The 18,889-nt window shown below is 37.5% G+C and overlaps 3 protein-coding genes across 7 annotated transcripts; 1 reads left to right on the plus strand and 2 right to left on the minus strand.

Annotated features, from left to right (window-relative positions):
- Window positions 1-242: 242 nt before the first annotated feature.
- LOC114723586 (WD repeat-containing protein 13) lies at window positions 243-6,598 on the plus strand. The gene is made up of 12 exons (XM_028909780.1): window positions 243-518; window positions 1,009-1,118; window positions 1,590-1,659; window positions 2,867-3,014; window positions 3,104-3,241; window positions 3,675-3,814; window positions 4,310-4,357; window positions 5,118-5,228; window positions 5,315-5,496; window positions 5,591-5,712; window positions 6,087-6,163; window positions 6,238-6,598. Exons 1-12 carry the CDS (start codon window positions 351-353, stop codon window positions 6,361-6,363), a joined length of 1,440 nt encoding a protein of 479 aa, XP_028765613.1. The 5' UTR covers window positions 243-350; the 3' UTR covers window positions 6,364-6,598.
- A 686-nt stretch (window positions 6,599-7,284) lies between these two features.
- LOC114723607 (chromatin remodeling protein SHL) lies at window positions 7,285-11,025 on the minus strand. 3 transcript variants are annotated; one of them, XM_028909804.1, is made up of 6 exons: window positions 10,772-11,025; window positions 10,593-10,674; window positions 10,106-10,451; window positions 9,584-9,652; window positions 8,173-8,305; window positions 7,285-7,866 (listed from the first exon to the last, which is right to left on the minus strand). In XM_028909804.1, the coding sequence occupies exons 2-6, from the start codon at window positions 10,663-10,665 to the stop codon at window positions 7,699-7,701; spliced, it is 789 nt and encodes a 262-aa protein (XP_028765637.1). In that variant the 5' UTR covers window positions 10,666-10,674; window positions 10,772-11,025; the 3' UTR covers window positions 7,285-7,698. The 3 variants fall into 3 exon arrangements, with proteins under 3 accessions (XP_028765637.1, XP_028765638.1, XP_028765635.1); XM_028909805.1 differs by lacking the exon at window positions 10,772-11,025 and having other exon boundaries at window positions 7,285-7,735; window positions 10,593-10,700; XM_028909802.1 differs by lacking the exon at window positions 10,772-11,025 and having other exon boundaries at window positions 10,593-10,700.
- Window positions 11,026-11,177: 152 nt separating this feature from the next.
- On the minus strand, window positions 11,178-18,889 carry LOC114723606 (RNA-binding protein 28). Of its 3 annotated transcripts, none has more exons than XM_028909800.1 (18): window positions 18,678-18,889; window positions 18,515-18,575; window positions 17,782-17,818; window positions 16,962-17,092; window positions 16,717-16,809; window positions 16,524-16,623; window positions 16,194-16,327; window positions 15,894-16,033; window positions 15,436-15,486; window positions 15,256-15,338; window positions 15,115-15,169; window positions 14,917-15,031; window positions 13,330-13,849; window positions 13,040-13,253; window positions 12,882-12,952; window positions 12,502-12,670; window positions 12,277-12,406; window positions 11,178-12,188 (listed from the first exon to the last, which is right to left on the minus strand). In XM_028909800.1, exons 1-18 carry the CDS (start codon window positions 18,771-18,773, stop codon window positions 11,500-11,502), a joined length of 2,889 nt encoding a protein of 962 aa, XP_028765633.1. In that variant the 5' UTR covers window positions 18,774-18,889; the 3' UTR covers window positions 11,178-11,499. The 3 variants fall into 3 exon arrangements, with proteins under 3 accessions (XP_028765633.1, XP_028765634.1, XP_028765632.1); XM_028909801.1 differs by having other exon boundaries at window positions 14,938-15,031; window positions 16,717-16,812; XM_028909799.1 differs by having other exon boundaries at window positions 16,717-16,812.

Raw genomic sequence — 18,889 nt, forward strand, 5'->3', positions numbered from 1 at the left:
ATGCAATACTTAGCCCAAAATAGTGGCCCAAAAGCAGAACCTCACTTGGAAACGCGGCGGGATATCAAAATGTCAACTGGCTGACCCAAAATGAAATGTCAATCGTAAGTCGTAACATTACCCGTCGGGATTGGCCATGCCCTGCCCCCAAGTGAAATGACGTAGTTATTAGTCATTCTCCAGCTTTGTGATTAAATACGATTATACGAACAGAATCCGCATTTCCATTTTCTCTTTCAATCTAATTTCCTTGTCGTTTTTTTTTTTTTTTTGGTGCTTCGATTTCTCCATCGATCACTTGGAGGGAGGTTCTAGGCTTGGCCAGCGTCCTCCGATGAAGACTTCATAGAATGGCGCAACAGAGCGGTGAAGATGAGAAGAAGAAGAAGATTTATACAGATCCAGAGCTATTCTGCTGCGTTTTTCAGCCCGTGACCTCTGACGCTGATGCTCAGTACATCGGCATTCGGCGCCTTCTTCTTCACCGGAAGGCTGTGGCCGGCGTTGTCCGCCGTATAGTATGTTTCGACCTTCACTGTTTTCGAGCTTGGATAGTTTCAGAATTGTATTTTGTTTACTAGTATCTATGTTTTGGATCCGCATTTGTTGGTATGTGGATCTATTGAATGAATCAAAATTGGAATACTAAGATTCAGGAGAGCGCTACTAGCTAGTAGCAGTAGAAATCTCGACATTCTCCTAATTAACTAAATGTATTAGCATTTCAAAATTTAGCTCATTAGGGATCATAGCTTGTTTATTTATTCTTCTTTTTTTTTTGAATCGATCGTAGTTTTCCCTGTTCCTGCTTTTAATGTATATATTTTCTGCTTGGCATTGTTTTGAAATTATTGATGATACGAAATTTACTCTGTTAACTGCTAAAGCAAGATCTACATCTTCTATTTGGCCTTCTTCGGGGCGACATGGTTCATTTTCATTTTCTTTTTTCTTTTCACTAATCTGCTGAGCTTTATGCGTAAACTTATTCACGTATTTCTGTTGAAGGACTGGAGAAGCAACCAGAAAGGTTATGTGGCCTACCGTAATTACATATCTAGGCCAAGGGATTGGGAAAGTTCACAAGCCCCTAGCCTCCAAGCCACTCCTGGAAACAGGTTGCTGAACTTACTGAGCATTTAATATGTTCAATTTGTGCATTTATTGCAAGATGATAAACAAAATTGATTTTCTTTGTTTTTTTTTTTTTTCCACTTGCAAAGAAACTAGGGATCTCTTTTGAGTTGACGCATCCTTTGCTTTGTTTCCCTTCTCTTTTACTTTAGACTATTTGCGGAAAATACGTTACCCTTCAACATTTAACTTTGCTTCCTTCTAATAAAAGACATCTTATGTAAGAAAATATTCTTTCCCATAACTTTTTTCCCTTGTCACCATCTTCTGGTATTCATCCTTTCCCGTATTTCTTGTCATCTATATCTTTCTGTTTGTTTTAGTTCTAGCAACAACTTTGGTCAAAACTTGTCTGAATTTTATGATGATGCAGCTTTCTCATTTGTGTGTGCTAGTTTAAATTTATTTTTCCATATAATTCTGACGTCAGGATAATTTACTGGTTGATGCATCAGTGGCCGCTGGATTCTACCTCCTAGTCCACACTCCCGTTGGTCTGAGGTGGACAGCTTGAGTTCTGTTCGGGTATGTGTGGTTTCATGTCAATTTTCTTCCTAGATTATTGTGCCTTTTGCACTATGATACATATTGCCATGCATAAATCATTTCTTAGGGGGAAACTGAGAAATGTTTCCCTACCTTTTTGTTTGCGCATTTCTCTACACTTGATGGGGAATGAGACTTGCGCAGGCCATCTCAATGCCATATTGCGGCATGCTGTGTCTGATAAAATTCTGAACAGATTCATTGATTCAATTAAATTTAAAATAGAGCCCTTGTGTTGTTATCGGAGTGTTACATTCATATCTCAGTAGGAGATCATAATCATTCAAAACACACTCATGAATAATGTAGTTGCAAGGCCATATGTTGTTGGCCTGGTTTGAGCATGCTGTCTTTAATGATGTGCAGCCCACACTTTGGCTGGGCCACGAGGCATGCAACACATTAGGCTCCCTTGGCTAGTTTGGGTATTTGTTCTATCAAGAATGAGAGAATTGGAGAAGTATCAAACCTAGCATTATGTTAATAAATTAGATATTATAGGAAAACAGAAAAATAAAGACTGGATTCATTAGAACGGAAATTGTAGAGTAGGGTGTATTATTTGTTCAAGAAATTAAGATTTGAGTGAATGGTCATTTTTTTATATCCCACAAAAAAAAAAAAAAAGAAATTAAGGTTGTTAGTATATTAAATCAAGCAATAAATAGCAACTGAGTTATTTCACAAAAGAGTGTTGAAACCAAAAAACCAAAAATCAGAAGATCGTGAGACAAAACGCAGAGTTGAAGATGACTATTCTATCATCAGCTAAGCCTATAAACCAAATGTAACTTACATGTAACCTTATATGATATAAAACGTATGACTCTGTTTTGCAAACATGCCCTTTGCTGAAAATAGAAGTGCAAAAGTTGAAGTATTTTTTATCTTAAAGACGTCAGCTTCCTAGATCTTGGTAAATTCATGTGAACTTTCTGTTTTCAAAATTGCGCATAAAACAAGGGTGTAATGGTATAATAACAATGTTTTACACGAAAATTGTTTATTATTGGAGATTTTGTGTTTTTGCTTTTAAGGAATGCGGTAAAAATGGAGCCTGGTTGAATTTCTTAAATAGGTGCTCTTACAACTTTGCTCATATGCAGTGAATGCTGGCTTAATTTGCTTGATTATTTATTCTTTCCCTGCGCCATGTGTCAATTCAGTGTATTTTCTTCCATTGTAGGATCTACAAAGTGCCAATCCACTATCTAGTCACAGAACAAGTTTTGGCTCAAGTTTAGGTGATAATGATCGTCCACGTCAGAGAGGTGTTGAGCCTGCCTATTCTTTTGTAGGAATGCATTGCGTCTTTGATCAAAGCAAAGCCTCTGGTACTACAGACTTTCCACTCCCATGTAACTGTTACTGATCCAGAAGTCTTTTTTTCCTTGAAAGTAATCATTCAATATTAAATGTGTAGTTACCGTTTTGAAGTTTGGGCACATGAGATCTGATCTTCTTGCTTATGGGGCATCAGATGGTACCTTGACCGTATGCACTGTCTCTGAGGAACCCTCAATCCTCAAACAATTACATGGTCATTCCAAAGATGTTACAGGTTGGATAGACTGGTATTGATTCTGTGGTCTTTGCTTATATCCTACACAAGATATATGACATTATCACCCAATGCATTAATTTTTATCAGGACACATTACTAGAGTTAATCTGCAGTATATTGTTTGCTAGGTCTCATCCATTCTTTCTGTTTTTCATATTACTGAAGAGTTACCATCCTTGAAAAAAGAAAGTTACATGCCTGCCAATCAGAATTTTAGGAATGTATGAGTTAATAACATTACAGTGTGGCTACAGTAGGCTACCAGTATTAAGCATATTGTATCGTCACATTGTTTTGTGTTACGCAATCCACAGTATGCTAAAGCCTTTAGAGTATTAGATTGCCCAATTTTGATATTCTGCTTCTGATGTTAACTTTTATCATAAAAATATTTTACCAATGCTCTCTTCTAATGCTGGCTTATTTTCAGATTTTGATTTTTCATCAAACAATCAGTATATTGCATCATCTTCATTGGATAAAACTGTAAGAGTATGGGAGATAGCTAAAGGAATTTGCATACGGGTGATATATGGAGTTTCTTCTCAATTGTGTATTCGTTTTCATCCTGTAAGTGCAACTTACATGTGTGTGCATATATGTGTGTGTAAGGGAATGCTATTCTTCTAAGCTCTATGGAGAGGACAGTGTGGTCACTTTTTTATGGTGGAGCAAAATTCTCTCTCTCCTTAGTTTGGAAAAGAACTTGAGGATGCTAGATATTATGGTATTGTGTCCTCAAATCATTCTCCATTCCAAATGAACTTGAAAAAAGTGGAAAGCCTAAGCCTTACTGTGGACAAGGATATCTTTTATTGGTGATTTTAAATCTCTCATCTAATAGTTTGACAAGGGACGAATATGTTTACTGGGATATTGTTTGGAGGAAGTATTGACTACCTAAACGTCTGCATTATGGTCCCTGTTAAAGAAGTGTTGACTGCCTCAAAATGCAGTGGGACTATTTTGATGGTTTAGCATGCACTTACATATCTTTTGCAATACTTTTTTTCTTTTCTTTTATCTATGGTTGCTACTTGAGGCTGAGTTTTTTATGTGGTGCAGGTAAATAACAACTTTCTTTCAGTTGGCAATGCAAACAAAGAAATCAATGTAATCACTTTTCACTTTTTCCTGCTGTTGAAGAAGTACAGTAATATATCTTACAGTACCTTTACTACAATTCTTTTACTGAATCATGTTGATCTTTGTCATTTCCATCTTTTATCTGTAAGATCTGATGTCATTGAATCATGGCACAGTAGGATTTGCTATATATTCATAAAATGCAGAGCAAATGATTGTTGTGCTTGGTTAAGTACAAAGATTGGTCTTTACTGAAAACAGGAACTATGCTATGTTTTAATCTACTCTCATGCATACGCTTTCCTTGAAATGTTATTTGGAGACAATTTGCTGAAAAAATACACTGGTGCCTTGGCTTCTTTTTATATTTTTTGAACACAATCCTGATTCTATGTATTTCTATAACCTTGTGATTGAGTCAACTGTGGGGTATAATTACAATGACACACTTAAAGAGGTGGCGAGGAAGATAATGTTGCTTTGGCCACTGGAATATGAGTAATACAATGACAGTTGACTGGATCATGTACTGCATTGCTCCCATCATCTTACCCTACCCTATGAATATTATTGTTTACTATTGCACATACAACTCTCCCGCTCTCCCTCCCTACGTGCAACCAACAACCCCCCCCCCCAAAAAAAAAAAAGCTACCAAGTTTTCCCATTTTTAGTGATCTTACCAGTTTGATGAAGTATTATACTAATTCATTTTTCTTAAAATTAATTTATGTGCCACGTGTTAATATTGTACTAATTCATTTTTCTTCAAATATTTATTTGCCAGGTGTTCAATTTCAGTACGGGAAGGATAATTAATAAAACAGTATTTGACAGTGAAGTTACCTCCATGGACCATGATCATACAGGAAATCTGATATTTTGTGGGGATGGACAGGTGAGCAGCTATATACATGCAAGTTTATATTCCTACTAGTCGGTTTAATCTCTATTTTTTTTTCATCTACTGGCCTGTGGATTCAGGGCTGCGTATACTCAGTAACTATGAACTCCCACACTGGGGTCTTATCCCGATCTCATCGTCATCGGAGTGGCACTTGGCACAAATCGCCCGTCACGACCGTGCAGTATAGAAGTTTCTCTCTTCTGGCTGGAGGACCAGTGTTGCTTGCATGTGCTCAGGACGGAAATCTGTCTTTCTTCAGGTTTAACCATACTTTGCCCTTAGCCACTAAATTCATTGGGTTGACTTCGTTGTTTTTTGTTTTGAAGCACTTACTAGAAGTTTACATGTTATAGCGTGGCTTTGGAGGTAAAAGGTTATTTAACTCTTCGCTGCTCGCTGAAATTAGCTCCACGTATCCACAACATTCAAGCTTCATTTTGTCCTCTTCTTTCTCTTGAGAAAGGAGAATTCATTGGTACGTCTGTATGAATTTGCTTTATTTTTTCACTTCTTTCTCTTCATCTTCTTGAATGATTTCTGGTGAAGCTGCTTTTTGTAAAATTATGCGTATATTGTGCCTTAGTTATTACAATTTTTTTAATCTGTCACGCTAGTGGCGTAGAACCTTTTTTCGTTTCTGTTGACTGTTATTCTGCATTATCAAATAAAGAGAAACAATACTGCCTTCAAATCAATAACTAGATATTCAGCTAAGTGTTGAGCTAAACAGCCCATGGATTTTGTTTCTTTTGGCAATGGCAAGTATTTCTAGTTGTCATTGTGTTGATATTTCTATGGATTTGTCAAAATGGCTATATTTCTGACATCATCCTTTTTTGCCATGAGAAGTTGCTGGGAGTGAGGACTCAAATGTCTATTTCTATGATTTAACACGACCGAGGCATACATGCGTAAACAAGCTACAGGTTCATCTTATTAGATCATTTAAGTTGTTGATGGTATAATTGTTCTCAAAATGACAAAAATTCGCCTTGTGCAGGGTCATCGCTTTCCTGTCATTGGTATTGCCTGGAACTATGGAGAAAACTTGCTGGCTTCATCTGATTTTTATGGCACAGTTATCGTATGGAAGAGGGCAAGGACAGATCTAGACCATAATCAATAACAACAGTACTTTAAAATAGCTTAATATTTGCGAAAATAGTTTTGTTAACATCCCCATTTTTTCCCGTTTCACCTCATCTTTTCTAGCCTTCTGTATTCTTTTGTTTGAGATTCTTGGGTTTACAGCATTGTCTTTTGTCTTCTTTCCTCGCTACGGAAAACAGGTGGAAAATGTTCTATAGCAAAATATGACCGGGGATGCGTATCCACACTTGGTGAGCATGGTTTCAAAACCATCCCTAGGAGGCGCATCTTTGTAACTAGGATGCTTCTGTCAATTTTGTTTGGGTCGAAACGCCCCACTTGAAAAAAGGAGGGGAGAATTAAGAGCATATTACTATTAAGTTTCAATAATAAGGAACAGCTTCTAATGATAAATTTTAAAATAGAAAATGAAAATTCTTCACTTGTCATTAGGACTAGAGATATTTTTGGTGCAATTTTTTCAAAATTATTTTGAGCAAACACAAAATGACAATGATTCAACATTGACAGTATTGGGAGGTAAACAACAACTTGGGTAATAATAATAAACTCACCGCTGCATTTTTATTTTTGCCAAGCATTTTTCAAATGTCATTAGAAGTAGTTTCGAAGTTCATATCTGAATTCTCTGCATAGAGCGAAAATGGAAACACCAAGCTAATAGCACCCTTTTGGCGTGAACTAAAACTCACCGCTGCATTTTTCTTTCAATGTTATATAAGTACTTTCGGATTTCATATCTGAATCATTTGCATAAAGCGAAGATAGAAACCCCATAGTGTGATCTAAAATTTCCGCAAAGAATTAATGAAAAATAACAATTTAAAATTCTGGTTCTCCTTCAGAAAAATTCCACAACGAATACTTCAAATTCTAACAGTATTCTGAAAATTTCAAATCAAAAGCTTCGAATTAAAAATTTAATTTTAAAATCTTCAATCATGATTTTGCATTGTAAATTTCCCAAAAAAATAAAGTCAGCTCCACAATCTCTTGTACAAAGCTTTAATTTAAATAAAAAGAAAAAAAAAGGTCCTGCGCTGCTCATAAATAGGTCAATAAACTTTACAGAAGTCCTAGTATGAACAAGGACGGGAAGAGAGGAGAAGGAATCTACAGTAGATAATTACAAACAAGCAAACACATCCTCGACTTTCAAAGTAAACAGGACAAGTCTTCAAACCAAATAGACACGACAAACATATTTCCAAACGGGTCTCTCTGTCAAAGTAGAAAGGTTACAGCTTACTGCAGAAAACATTGCCTCCGTGTTTGTTTGGTGGTGCCTACCCAGGATCAGAAACGCAAGGTTCCCAGTCCCCCATCGTTGAACTATCTCATTCTATCCTCCTTATGTACTATCACCGTCGACGGCGTTTTGTATCCACCTGCCCGTCCAGAAAAAAACATGAACCTTAGTAAACCAGTGTTTCCTATCCCTACTGTCCGTAATAAGACCCGAGTTTCCTCTGAGAATTCGTTGAACAGGTTCGGACGTTCCTATCATGCTGGTTTGCCACTATTCACCAGCAGAAAATTTACAAGCATCATATAGGCTATTAATAATTTGTAAAAATACAAAAGCAAAGAGGTGCATTTTGAGATGTCAAAATGAGACGAAGGATTTCAAACTTGAGAAATATTAATTATCAGCCTAGCATACCAAGAGCAATGAAGAAGCAGGGGGAATATAAATAGATAAACAGATTGACAACAGATGAAGATGTCATTTATTTGCTTTTCCATGCATGTGGAAGTCAATTAAGATTAAGAGCTCGACAGAGACTATCAATTACCTAATGATACCACCTAAGAATAAGAATACCTTTGTATCTGAGTGTCTCGCAGCATGAGGATTTGGCAACTTATTTTGATCTTCCGCAGAACAACTTTCACAGAAGAAGTGGTCAAGTCGTTTGGCTTCCTCCACAGTCATGTCTATACAAGCAGGATGAAACCTGGATCAAAAATATTTTGCTGAAGACAGCATTTAAACCAAGTCTAATATCCCACACCATACTAGCCTAGCTATGTTTTGCATTCAAAACATCTAAAAAAGTATGCGAACATGGCAAACTCCACACATTCAGACTAACAAACACAATCAATCCCAAGATCAATCTTCTCAGTCCATTCACATAAAGAATCCATTAAATTTTCTAAAGAATTGCATTAACTTTGTTTTTAAGTAATTGCAAAACATACGTTTTGAATAACCAAAATAAGGAAAGAATTAAATTTTAAAAAAAAAGAAGAGAGAGAGAAAAATACCAGATCAGGAAAAGAGATGCCATGCCAAAGAAATACAATAAATGCATAAAATGAGAATAGCCTACGTTGGGCGGGGGGGGGGGTTCATTTACTCGATGTGCAGATCTACACCATTTATATTTCACTTCAGCATATTCATTGCACCAAATATATATCCTCTATTGAATAATCTAGACACTGATTTGAAGATTTCCCAATTGACTCACTGAATCAGAAGACTAGACTTCATTACTGCTTAGCTTGACACCACAAACATGTAAGTTTCCAGTTCCCATACTGATGCACACGACAGCACCAAAAACCAAACAACATGAAAGTCTTAAAAATATTGGTTTCTTTAGGTTTCAGGTAAACTTTAGTTCCATGGTCCTGTATAAACCCTAGTATACACAATCATAAGAAACTTGGTTCATAAAATTACATTTGACATGCTAATAATCCAAATCAGCATGACATTCAAATGCATGCAAACACCGATGCACATATAGAAGTACACGCACACAAATGCACCAGCATGAAAAAGGAAAAGAGGTAGGTTAGAAGAGAATGAGTCAAGGTCCGCAGAAAATGTGAGAAGGAAATGAGCCAGAACAACAATACATTATTGACGTATGACCATGACATACCAGCTGCTTAAAAAATCCTAGAATTCACAATGCTACACAGAGCACTCAAACGGTAGTTGAATGGATGGTCTAATGTTTTAAGAACGGAAAATTCTTAAACCACAAAAAAAAAAAGGTCTGTACTTAAAGCTTACTAAAATAACCTGTTCCCCTCATATGCACCTAGAAGATAAGAAATAAATTGAAGGCTGATGATTTATTAAAATCTATCCCGAAGATGAAAAGATCTTCAGAACTAAGCCATAATAATCAAACCAACATAAACATGGAACCTAAAAACAACAATAACAGAGTAAAATAATGGGATAGAGCTAGTATCACTTTACACGTCTAACTTACCAATCACTACAGCCTTCACATTGAACCATTAGGTCATCAGGATTGTAAGGCATCTCACATTTACAATACCTGCAATGAGAATATAAAACATGAAGACCACATTGTAAAACTCCTCGATTGTAAGATGATGGTGCCACTTCCAATGTCCCAATCAAAGAAGCAAATAAAAGTTACAAGATCATTAGTAAGAAATAAACATGACTACTGACTTGAGCAGGCATGTGACCTCACCAGTAACCGTGTGCGACCAATTTATGGTCCTGAACTCGATCACCACTAAACGCAATTGATAGCTACATGCAGAAACTCTAACTAACGCAGCTCAACTAGATAGATAGCGAACATCAAACAACATTTTAGTAGCTTCCTAATCAACGAACAGAGAATTCAAGGACAACACGAACACATTAACTTAATATTCGCATTCAGCGTAGCAGAAGCTAGCATATACAGACATTATCTAGCTATAACAGCATCGTAGTCCGGTAAAAAGCGCAATAAAAATGCAATGAATTAACATACACGGCGACTCTATCTGGATTGAATGCTCCGGTGGCGGAATTATATTCGAAACGGCAGAAGAAATCGTCATTTCCGACAGCATCGAGCTTCGTGTAGCCCTTAAAACTGTGAACCGTGCACTTGCCTTCGATCGTGTCGGCGCTCTGAACATCAAAGTGATCAGAGAGGAAAACCTCTTTAGAACCGTGGAACTGGCGACGGCCACCGATAGACTCCTCCGGCCGATAATACCAACGGACGTGAACCTTAACGTTGGCGCCTCGAGAGTCGGCCTCGATCCGCTCGATCCTAGCCACATACGACGGTTTCGACGGCTCGGAGGGCCGCATAAGAACGCAGTCGCCAGCTGAGAACAGTGGAAAGAGAGCGCATATAAGGAGTGAATGCAAGGAATGGAGGAGGGGGAAAAACGATCAAACAAATAAATTTTCCCAAGAAAATTGCAACAGGAACAAAGAAGCTCAAAAAAGTAAGAGAAAGTATATACCTCTAACGGTTTTGCTTATGTGTTTGACTGTGTATGACTCTAGGGTTCGTCTGGGAGCCTTTGGTTTAGCCATGGAGGGTCACTACAATGGAGAGATGGAAGACGAAAAAGAGAAAAAAAATAATTTTTTCCTTTTAAAAATGTTAATTAATAATTAGCAAAAATTTTCTGGTACTTACCTTTTTGAGTTTTGGTGCTTCGCGGAGCTCAATCAACTTTTACATCCAGGTCGTTATGAACGACAGTGTTTCTTGACTTTCAGTACACGGAAGATCCATGAACGGTGAAGATGAAGGTGAGGGTAGTTCCGTTATTATCTCAAAATACGGGGGCTTTTACGTACAATGGATAGAATGGACGAAAATTGGCGACCGTCTCAACCTTGCGTTGGCGGATTTCGTTGTGCCCATGGCACAACCTGCTTTCCGCAAATCAGGATCGTCGAAGTTTCTAGCAAGTTCAGGCAATTCCCAAAGGGCGAACGCTTCACAAGAATGCTTCAGGCCAAATTAAAAAAAAAAAAAAAACACTTCACAAGAATGCTTAAAAAGTGATTTACAAATGAGAGCAGCAAACACGTAAGCATCGAGATAAAATCGCAAAATTAAACGACTATTGTTTGATTTATGAACCAAGTCGCCTCTATCAACCATCAGCCTCCTCTTGCCGGCTGGGAGGAGGTTGATCTATAACACAACTGTTGATCGCCACTTTCTCAATTTATCCTGTCAAATTAAATAAACGAAAATGCGCAAGAGCAAAACAACCCCCACACTGTGCTTTCTTTAAAACATTAAAAAAAAAAAATCATCTCAAAAATTACATTGCTACAAAGGTGGTAAAAACCTGGCAGCGACAAAATTCTTAGCGGTACAGAAGCCAGTGTTCAGTAGCCTGCCCACATTATTTATGGTTCAAACCATTTTCTTAGCTGTTTGGAAGGTTTTCTCTCCCCATCATTCCCTTGTGAACCCTGCTGTGAGAACTTCGATCTGTATTGCTGTATAAGCATGTCAAGCTTATCCACCACGTCTTTCCCTACAGGCTCTTTATTCTTTTTTGATCGTTTTCTTGGTACATTTTCCCCAGCTTCTGCTTGATTCTGAGTCCTCCTCTTCTTCAATCCATGACCTTCCTTTTTACCGTTGATTGTTTTGGAGGAGGCAGTAACAGTGTTTGACGTCCTGCCACCATGATTCTGGTCATCTTGGTAAACATTTGGCTTCTTGGACAAGGTTTCTGAATTTTCTTTATGTGACGATGACCCTTCTGCCTTTTTACTTTTACGGTTGCCTTTCTGTCTTTTGGCATTGCGTGCACCCGTGGCACTTTGATTTGGCAATATACTTGCTGGTTCACCTTCTTTATCGAGCACTGAATCCTTCACCGGTTTGTCATGATCCTGTGATTTTCGTTTTCTATCCTTTCGATTGGTATGGAAACCTGAAACGTCGGGTTCCTCATTTTCCTCAACGTTGCTGTCACCGTGAGCAGCAGCCTGCTGCTGAAACTGTAGCTTTGCTTTCCGAAGTTTAATTGTTTGAACATTATCAACAGCAAACTCCACAATTGGCCGATGTTCAGGACCAAAAGTTTCTTAAAGGTCAACCAAGATATCATTAGATTAAACAGGAAATAAAACACCATATAGTCCTACCCTACAGCTATCAGCAAAAGAATTTACCTGGATTATTATTCAGAACTCGTAAAGCCACAAGGGCATGTTGATGCTCTGAAAATTCAACAAAGGCAACTCCACGTGAATGATGTTTTGTAACAACCTTTCCTTTCTTCACATCCTTCAAGAACTTTATCTGCGTATGGAACGTAGCACAATAAATGATGATGATCCTTGACATTTAAGAGACACAACACAGAATGCCTTCAAGTCATGACCTACTTAACCAACCTGCCGAATTTGAGGCTTTTGCTTGGTGGCTCTAGAGGTAACTGCATCAACGCAACGCTTCTTGAGCTCTTTTTCAGTCATCGACTTTGGTAAGTTGTAAATAACAAGTCTAGTCCTTGAAACATGGAAATTTGGCGATTGTAGCTTTGTTGCCTTTTTTCTTTCCAACCTACAGGTTTCAAAAATTAATGTTAAGAGCACTGAGAACCTGCCAGAGGAATTGTGGTAATTAACTGATGCTCCTGACGGCGTCTTTAGAGTGGCCATCAGAAGGAAGATCAAAGGCATAAAAGAACGATTACGAATAGCATGTAAAGGATTATATTTGTTTTCTAGATAATTGTATTGCCATTTGCATTGCAATCCAGCTAAACACTCACTCCTGGCGTTTTAACATATCACTGGCTGAAACCCCTTCAGCAGCTGGAGTTCCTTCAAGAATGAGTCCTTCCTATTACCATTTGGTAGAAGACAAAAGTTAGCCCTAGTTGCATATCACTTTCACAACCAGCCATGCAAGGGAATCAAGAAGACAAACCTTTGCCAGGTAGAGATTGCGGTGGTCATGATTGTCATCTTGGGCCTTCTTTAGTTCCTTATCACGAGCCGACTTCTTATCTAAAGCCCTAAAAACTTTTAATGGCCTACCTTTGAGAAGAATACCCAAGCCAGAAGCAGCGTTAGCAGTTGAAACTGCAGCATCAGCTGCATCTGCAGTTTTAAACTTGAGAAAACCAGTTCCTCTTGGCCGTCTGCGTTGAGCAACAGCAAGGCATGAATAAACAATAAAAACCAGAACACATGAGAAGAATATGATTCAGGACATACTTGGTCACCTGGTGGAGGACTGCTTTAAAGTCTTCCACTTCCCCAAATCCAGAGAATCGTTGTTTCACTTCTTCATTAGCACAGTCAAAGGGAAGGTTACTTATGAAAACTGTTCTCTGCAAATCTTCTTCTGTTTGCTTAGGATTAGAGATCTCGCTTTTGCCCAATATTTCAGGCTCAAAAACATCTGTAACCTTTTCTAACTCCTTGGATGACTTTTTATCTGCCTCATTAATGTTTTTATTGGATTTTGATTCCTTGTTTTTCTTGGGAAACATAGAATCATCATTTGCGGATGTTCCTTTGGTGGAGCATGTCATTAGGTTCTTAAGAACCTTTTTGGCAATCTCTGCTTCCTTATCAAAGTTAACTTCAGCTGGCACATCTTCTTCCTGGGAGGAGCTGCAGTCATTTCGATCAGTATCATCTCCTTGATGGTCCTGTTTGCCTGTATCCTCAACATCATCCTCTGAATTGTCCTCAGAACTACTACCATCTTCCTCTGTCACCTTATGTTGTCCTGAGAAAACCACAAGAGACGTGTTACACAAATAGCCATGCACAAAGTAAATAAGAATGGCATCTGGCATTTCGTGATTTGTTTCATAAATAAGAAAATGTATAAGAAAGAGAAGAGAGTACAAAGTGTAAAAAATAAGAACCCCTCAAATCAGAAAACGAAACAAAATGGCAAAACACAAGTACAGAACAATAGAACAGAAGGACTAGGAAGTTAATTAGTGTAAAAAAGCTAGCCAATACAACAATAACAACAACAAACTGGTCAGCTACATGGATCACACACCGTCATTGTGCTCTATCAATAACCAAGTCTTAGAGGGGGGGAAAAGCTAACCAATATCTTTGCAAATTAGAAGAAATGAAGATTCCGTTGAAAAAAATAGAGCCAAGCACAAATAAACTTCACCCTTTCAATATCACTAGGTCAAGAAGAAAGGTATAGACAAAGGTAAAGCCCCAACATTGGAATTGCAAATGTGAACAAGAATGGAAACGAATATCATATGGCAGGCATTCCATAAGCATATTCTACTTCAAAGTTCAGAAATTACCCAAACAATCAGTTAAAACTGATATGTTGATGCCAGCAAATCTTAAAATATCTATACCTCACTGCAGTGTTAGCAGTGAGAACAAAACGTACTGTAGACATTCAAAAGACTGTAAATGGAAACATTGAACTTTGACCTCAAAGAAATTATCAAGTCTATAGATGGAAGACTTGTTAACTTTGCCAGAAAAATGTGAGTGCCATTAATATACGGAGGCATAATAGTATCTAATGCAGATAAATGAAAATAAAGGACCTTAAGTTATCTGAATTTCTTGAACCATAGATAAAAGATAATGCCTTTCATATTGCCAAATGATATAGTATTACGGATTTATTAAATAAGAATCAGAATACTTATGCTCAAGTCAGGACAAATACATAATATTGCCCCAATTTTAGAATACCAGCTCTTTACATATCAAAAAAAATGATAGGAGAAAAATAAAAATTGCTTGAGTAATATGGATGGTGGCAGTCAAGTTCAATAATTGCACCAAAATATCAAAACCTACCATTTTCCAAAGCAAGCATACCATTTTTATCATTGCTATATATCTTCTTTGGAACAGCCCAATCAACAGCTATGAGGCGCTTGCCAAGCTTTGATCCATTAAGCTTCTGAATAGCCTGCAAGAAAGAGGAAAGCTTTAATCACATCATTTATTGAAAAAACCAATACTCTAGAATACAGCCTTGACCAAAATTCATACATTTTCTGCATGTTGCTTGCAAGTGAATTTCACAAATGCAAAACCCTTAGACAGTCTGCAAGAGGGAAGGGAAAAGGTAGAATAAGAAAATATAACACGATATTACATTGAAACAGATGAATTCAGGAGTTCAGAATATACCCTGTATCAGACTTGCGTGGAATAAATACATCCCACACGAACCCAGCAGATGAAAACATTTCTTTTACTTCATTTTCCTTGGCCTGTACCAATGTTTAGTCAACCGGTCAGAAGTCATGATCTCCAGTCAAGAAAAAGGGGGGAAAGGTTTATCAAGTTCTGTAATCCCAGGCATCAAACCTTGAACGGAAGATTTCTAACAATAAGCTTCCATTTCTGTGTCTTGGAACCCTGTCCACATGTAACATAAAATTTCTCAGAAACTAACAATAGTTGATGCACACGTTTTGTAAAGAGGGAAAACTACATTTGTGCTGATTGAGAACAAAATATACAAAAGGAGATAACAAAGCCCAGCACACACTTAAGTCTAACTTCTACCATGTAATAGATTATTGAACGACTCCAATAAAAGATCAGTATTCCCCAAAAACCAAATTGCAAATTATGGCCAGCAAATAGCGTGGTTTGGCTTGGTTGATGGTGAGCTGGTCCACATTTCAAAAACAGATTTACTCATCTCAGATGACACAGTGGGGTGGGAGTTATGCCTCAGATGTAGATTTTTTCTTGAATAAAAATAAGAATATAAAACAGGTTTTCTAGCTAAACTTATAGCAGACGTGCATTTACTTTACCTCTCCACCCAATTGACGTGCCCAGACAATTCCTCCTCCAATTTCTTTCTGATGCAGCAACGCAACAGAAGCTCGTGCTGATTTCACACTTGTGTAAAGTACAGCTGAAGCATCCAATTTACATCCATCTTGCAAGAGACCTGGAAGAATGTTATCGTTAATTAATACTCAGATAATATAGGCGAGAACATTCAATTCCAAAACCATCTCTAGCAATTTCAATCAATGTTAGACTTAAAAATGATTGCATAGCTATAAAACTAGAGTATCCTAGTCCAAAAGGGTAAAATTTATATCTACCATGCTGTTCAAATTCTTCCCTAGGAAGGGGGTACTTTATAGAACACACACTGCCAATCTCCCGTACTTGGCTGTGAACAACTTCAGCCATATCCGAATTGATAAGACCGCCAAATATGACAGTTCTAGCAACCCTGCCAAAGATAAAATGAAAATTATATAAGAAGAAACACAAATTTTATTAATGAAATACTATTTTGCAAAAAAAGGACCTCCAAAAAGAGGACTCTGTATAAGAATTCTCTTATTTCATTATAATCACAACCATGAAACATTCTTTTTACCAAATGGAAAACTTGATGGAATTACAAAGGAGGGAATAGTAAGTACCTCTGCTTTTCAGAACAGCCCCCCTCATCTGCTATATCCCTACAAAGAACTGCTTTTTTCACTTCACTATGCTTCCTTGAATGGTTTTCATTATTTACAACTGAAAATTCTCCAAGAAAATAACTGGGATATATAAGATTGATAACTAAATTAATACACAACTAAGAAAAATGTGCAGGAGCATGTTATCAACCTTTTTCCTTAGTAACTGACGAAGGCTTCTTCACTCCAGAAAAGCCACCATCATTGTCATCATTTTTTGACTTTGGGATATCATCAGCATTCTCTGCCATAGCATGAAAAAAGTCAGAATCAGAAAAGACAGAGGAAAAAAAGAATATTGATGACATTCACACATTTGCACATCTTTCAGGAAGTATGTAGGAGTGTGTCTATATGCATTGCAGTATGCTGAACTACATTTAATGTAGCAATAACCTTGGTTTGACTTTGATTGTCGTGCTTCACGGGGAGGACGAGGCATGGCATGCTTTACTGCAATTTTCCGGCCTCCAACAGATGAACCATTCTTCGACTCAATTGCACGGTTAGCATCTTCCTCGACAGCGCTGATGATAGCAGCAATTGATATGTGTGTGTCACAGAGAGAGAGAGAGAGAGAGAGAGAGATCAGAAATAATTGCTTGGGGGGAGGGGGAAGCAAAAGAATTAAAAGTTTCAACTCTTCATTTCAATAGCCAGATAAGTCAGGGTTAGTGTCCTGCAATGAAACATCAGTCACAAAGCGCAGCAATTATCTTAAGTAACAGATCTCACATAATTGAAGCAACTGTCATATCTAGAATGAAGTTTTCAGAAAATACTTTGTATATGTATATATCCTGTATATCCTATATATATCCTGTAGTTTCCTGCAACACACGGTGGAGCACAATCTAGTTTGTATCAGTAACCAGATCTCAAGATCATGGAGGTTTACTGATATTAGTTCACTGCCATGATTTATGTTTGTCATATAAATGTTCAAACTTGATAGAAGCTCCTGTCTGATTAATCAAAGGCAAAAGAATAACTGATGACATGATTTATAAAAACTATAAGAATATAACATAAACTACAGGTCATAAATTAAAATCTGGTAAACAAGACGGCAGGAGATTTATAACAGAGTGCCAAAACCTACTAAAACAAGTATCCAACAGAAGAGGAGGGAAAAGGATAGGTCAGCCTAAACAAAATAAGAAAGGAAGAGGAGGATGAAAATATACAAAGACTTGTCAGGGAAGAATAAACTTACAATTGAACATAACCAAAACCACGATGCTGAGATGACCCTGGGGTAGATATTTAAGAAAAAGAAAAAGAAAAATTAAATATTCTAGCTCAACTTTAGCTAATAGTGATGCGAATTAGAGTATTACACACATATAGGCTTATTATACATCTAATCTAATAACAATATATGCAAATATTGTTTGATGCAATTTCGTGCCTTTATCATATTGATAATTTATGATTATGACGAGAACAAGAACTCCTTAATGTCATGTGGAAGCACATTAGAACCGCACTTATAAGTATATTGATAATCTAACTGTCAAACAAATACCAGCACAGTAGAACTTCAATACTGGAGTGAAAAAAATAGATGGCAACATGTTTCATCGAATAAAATACACGTGTATGAATCACAGTTCCACGGTTCAAGTAACGCAGCATGGTTTTCTAACCGCCATCAGTAAATTCTAGTAGGCGCTAAAACCTTGATACAGAAAAAGAGCCCCCAAGCTTTGTTCGATGGGAGGAAAGTGGAAACACGGCCACCCTCTCCTCCCAAGTTTAATCGTTTGATAGTCATGAACATAGAGTTGAATAAATTTGCTCAAGCGAGTGAAGAACTGAAAGAGTTCCAACTCCTACTCGCACAAAGCAACACACTTTGTGCGAAAAGTTCAACTACAATAGCAAACACGTCTAAAACACCATAACCCAGATAAAATTTCACGGACAAAGATTAGCATTCTCCCTACCCTTCTGCATGACCATGAAGCAACGCCTGATTGGTCCAACTTCGCTAAACGTCTCCTCCAACTGATATGTTTTCACAAAAATATATACATGAGCAGACAAATTCTGATCGAACTCTACGGTTCAGAGTTTCAGACGAACAAGGGGGAATTGAAAGGCATGTACCTGAGAATTGGTGAATGAGTAGGGCAAGTTCGAGACAAAAACAGTAGAGGGGCAGTGCTCTTTCCCTCCACTTTCCTTCACTTTCTTCTTCCCCATGTTCGAACGCAAGGAAAAAGCTAGACAAGCAAAAATTCAAGTTGCAACGCTGTAGGGTGGTGATTAAGTCCAGTATCGTATTCAGGTCAGGAGAACACAAAAATCATGAGAGGGCG

Source organism: Neltuma alba, unplaced genomic scaffold (genome assembly GCF_004799145.2).
Source record: "Neltuma alba isolate B1F8T4 unplaced genomic scaffold, ASM479914v2 tig00012148_pilon, whole genome shotgun sequence".
NCBI lineage: Eukaryota > Viridiplantae > Streptophyta > Magnoliopsida > Fabales > Fabaceae > Neltuma > Neltuma alba.

Excerpts from the sequence above, each read along its gene's own strand:
- LOC114723586 (XM_028909780.1), top strand. The coding sequence starts at position 351 with ATGGCGCAACAGAGCGGTGAAGATGAGAAGAAGAAGAAGATTTATACA. Across the intron at positions 1,660-2,866 it reads ACAGCTTGAGTTCTGTTCGG|GATCTACAAAGTGCCAATCC; the intron begins GTATGTGTGGTT and ends CTTCCATTGTAG. Across the intron at positions 6,164-6,237 it reads CATGCGTAAACAAGCTACAG|GGTCATCGCTTTCCTGTCAT; the intron begins GTTCATCTTATT and ends CGCCTTGTGCAG.
- LOC114723607 (XM_028909804.1), bottom strand. The coding sequence starts at position 10,665 with ATGGCTAAACCAAAGGCTCCCAGACGAACCCTAGAGTCATACACAGTC. Across the intron at positions 10,452-10,592 it reads CATAAGCAAAACCGTTAGAG|CTGGCGACTGCGTTCTTATG; the intron begins GTATATACTTTC and ends CACTGTTCTCAG. Across the intron at positions 8,306-9,583 it reads TGTGAAGGCTGTAGTGATTG|GTTTCATCCTGCTTGTATAG; the intron begins GTAAGTTAGACG and ends TTTTTGATCCAG.
- LOC114723606 (XM_028909799.1), bottom strand. The coding sequence starts at position 18,773 with ATGGGGAAGAAGAAAGTGAAGGAAAGTGGAGGGAAAGAGCACTGCCCC. Across the intron at positions 18,576-18,677 it reads ACTCATTCACCAATTCTCAG|TTGGAGGAGACGTTTAGCGA; the intron begins GTACATGCCTTT and ends AAAACATATCAG. Across the intron at positions 16,624-16,716 it reads GTCAGTTACTAAGGAAAAAG|TTGTAAATAATGAAAACCAT; the intron begins GTTGATAACATG and ends GAGAATTTTCAG.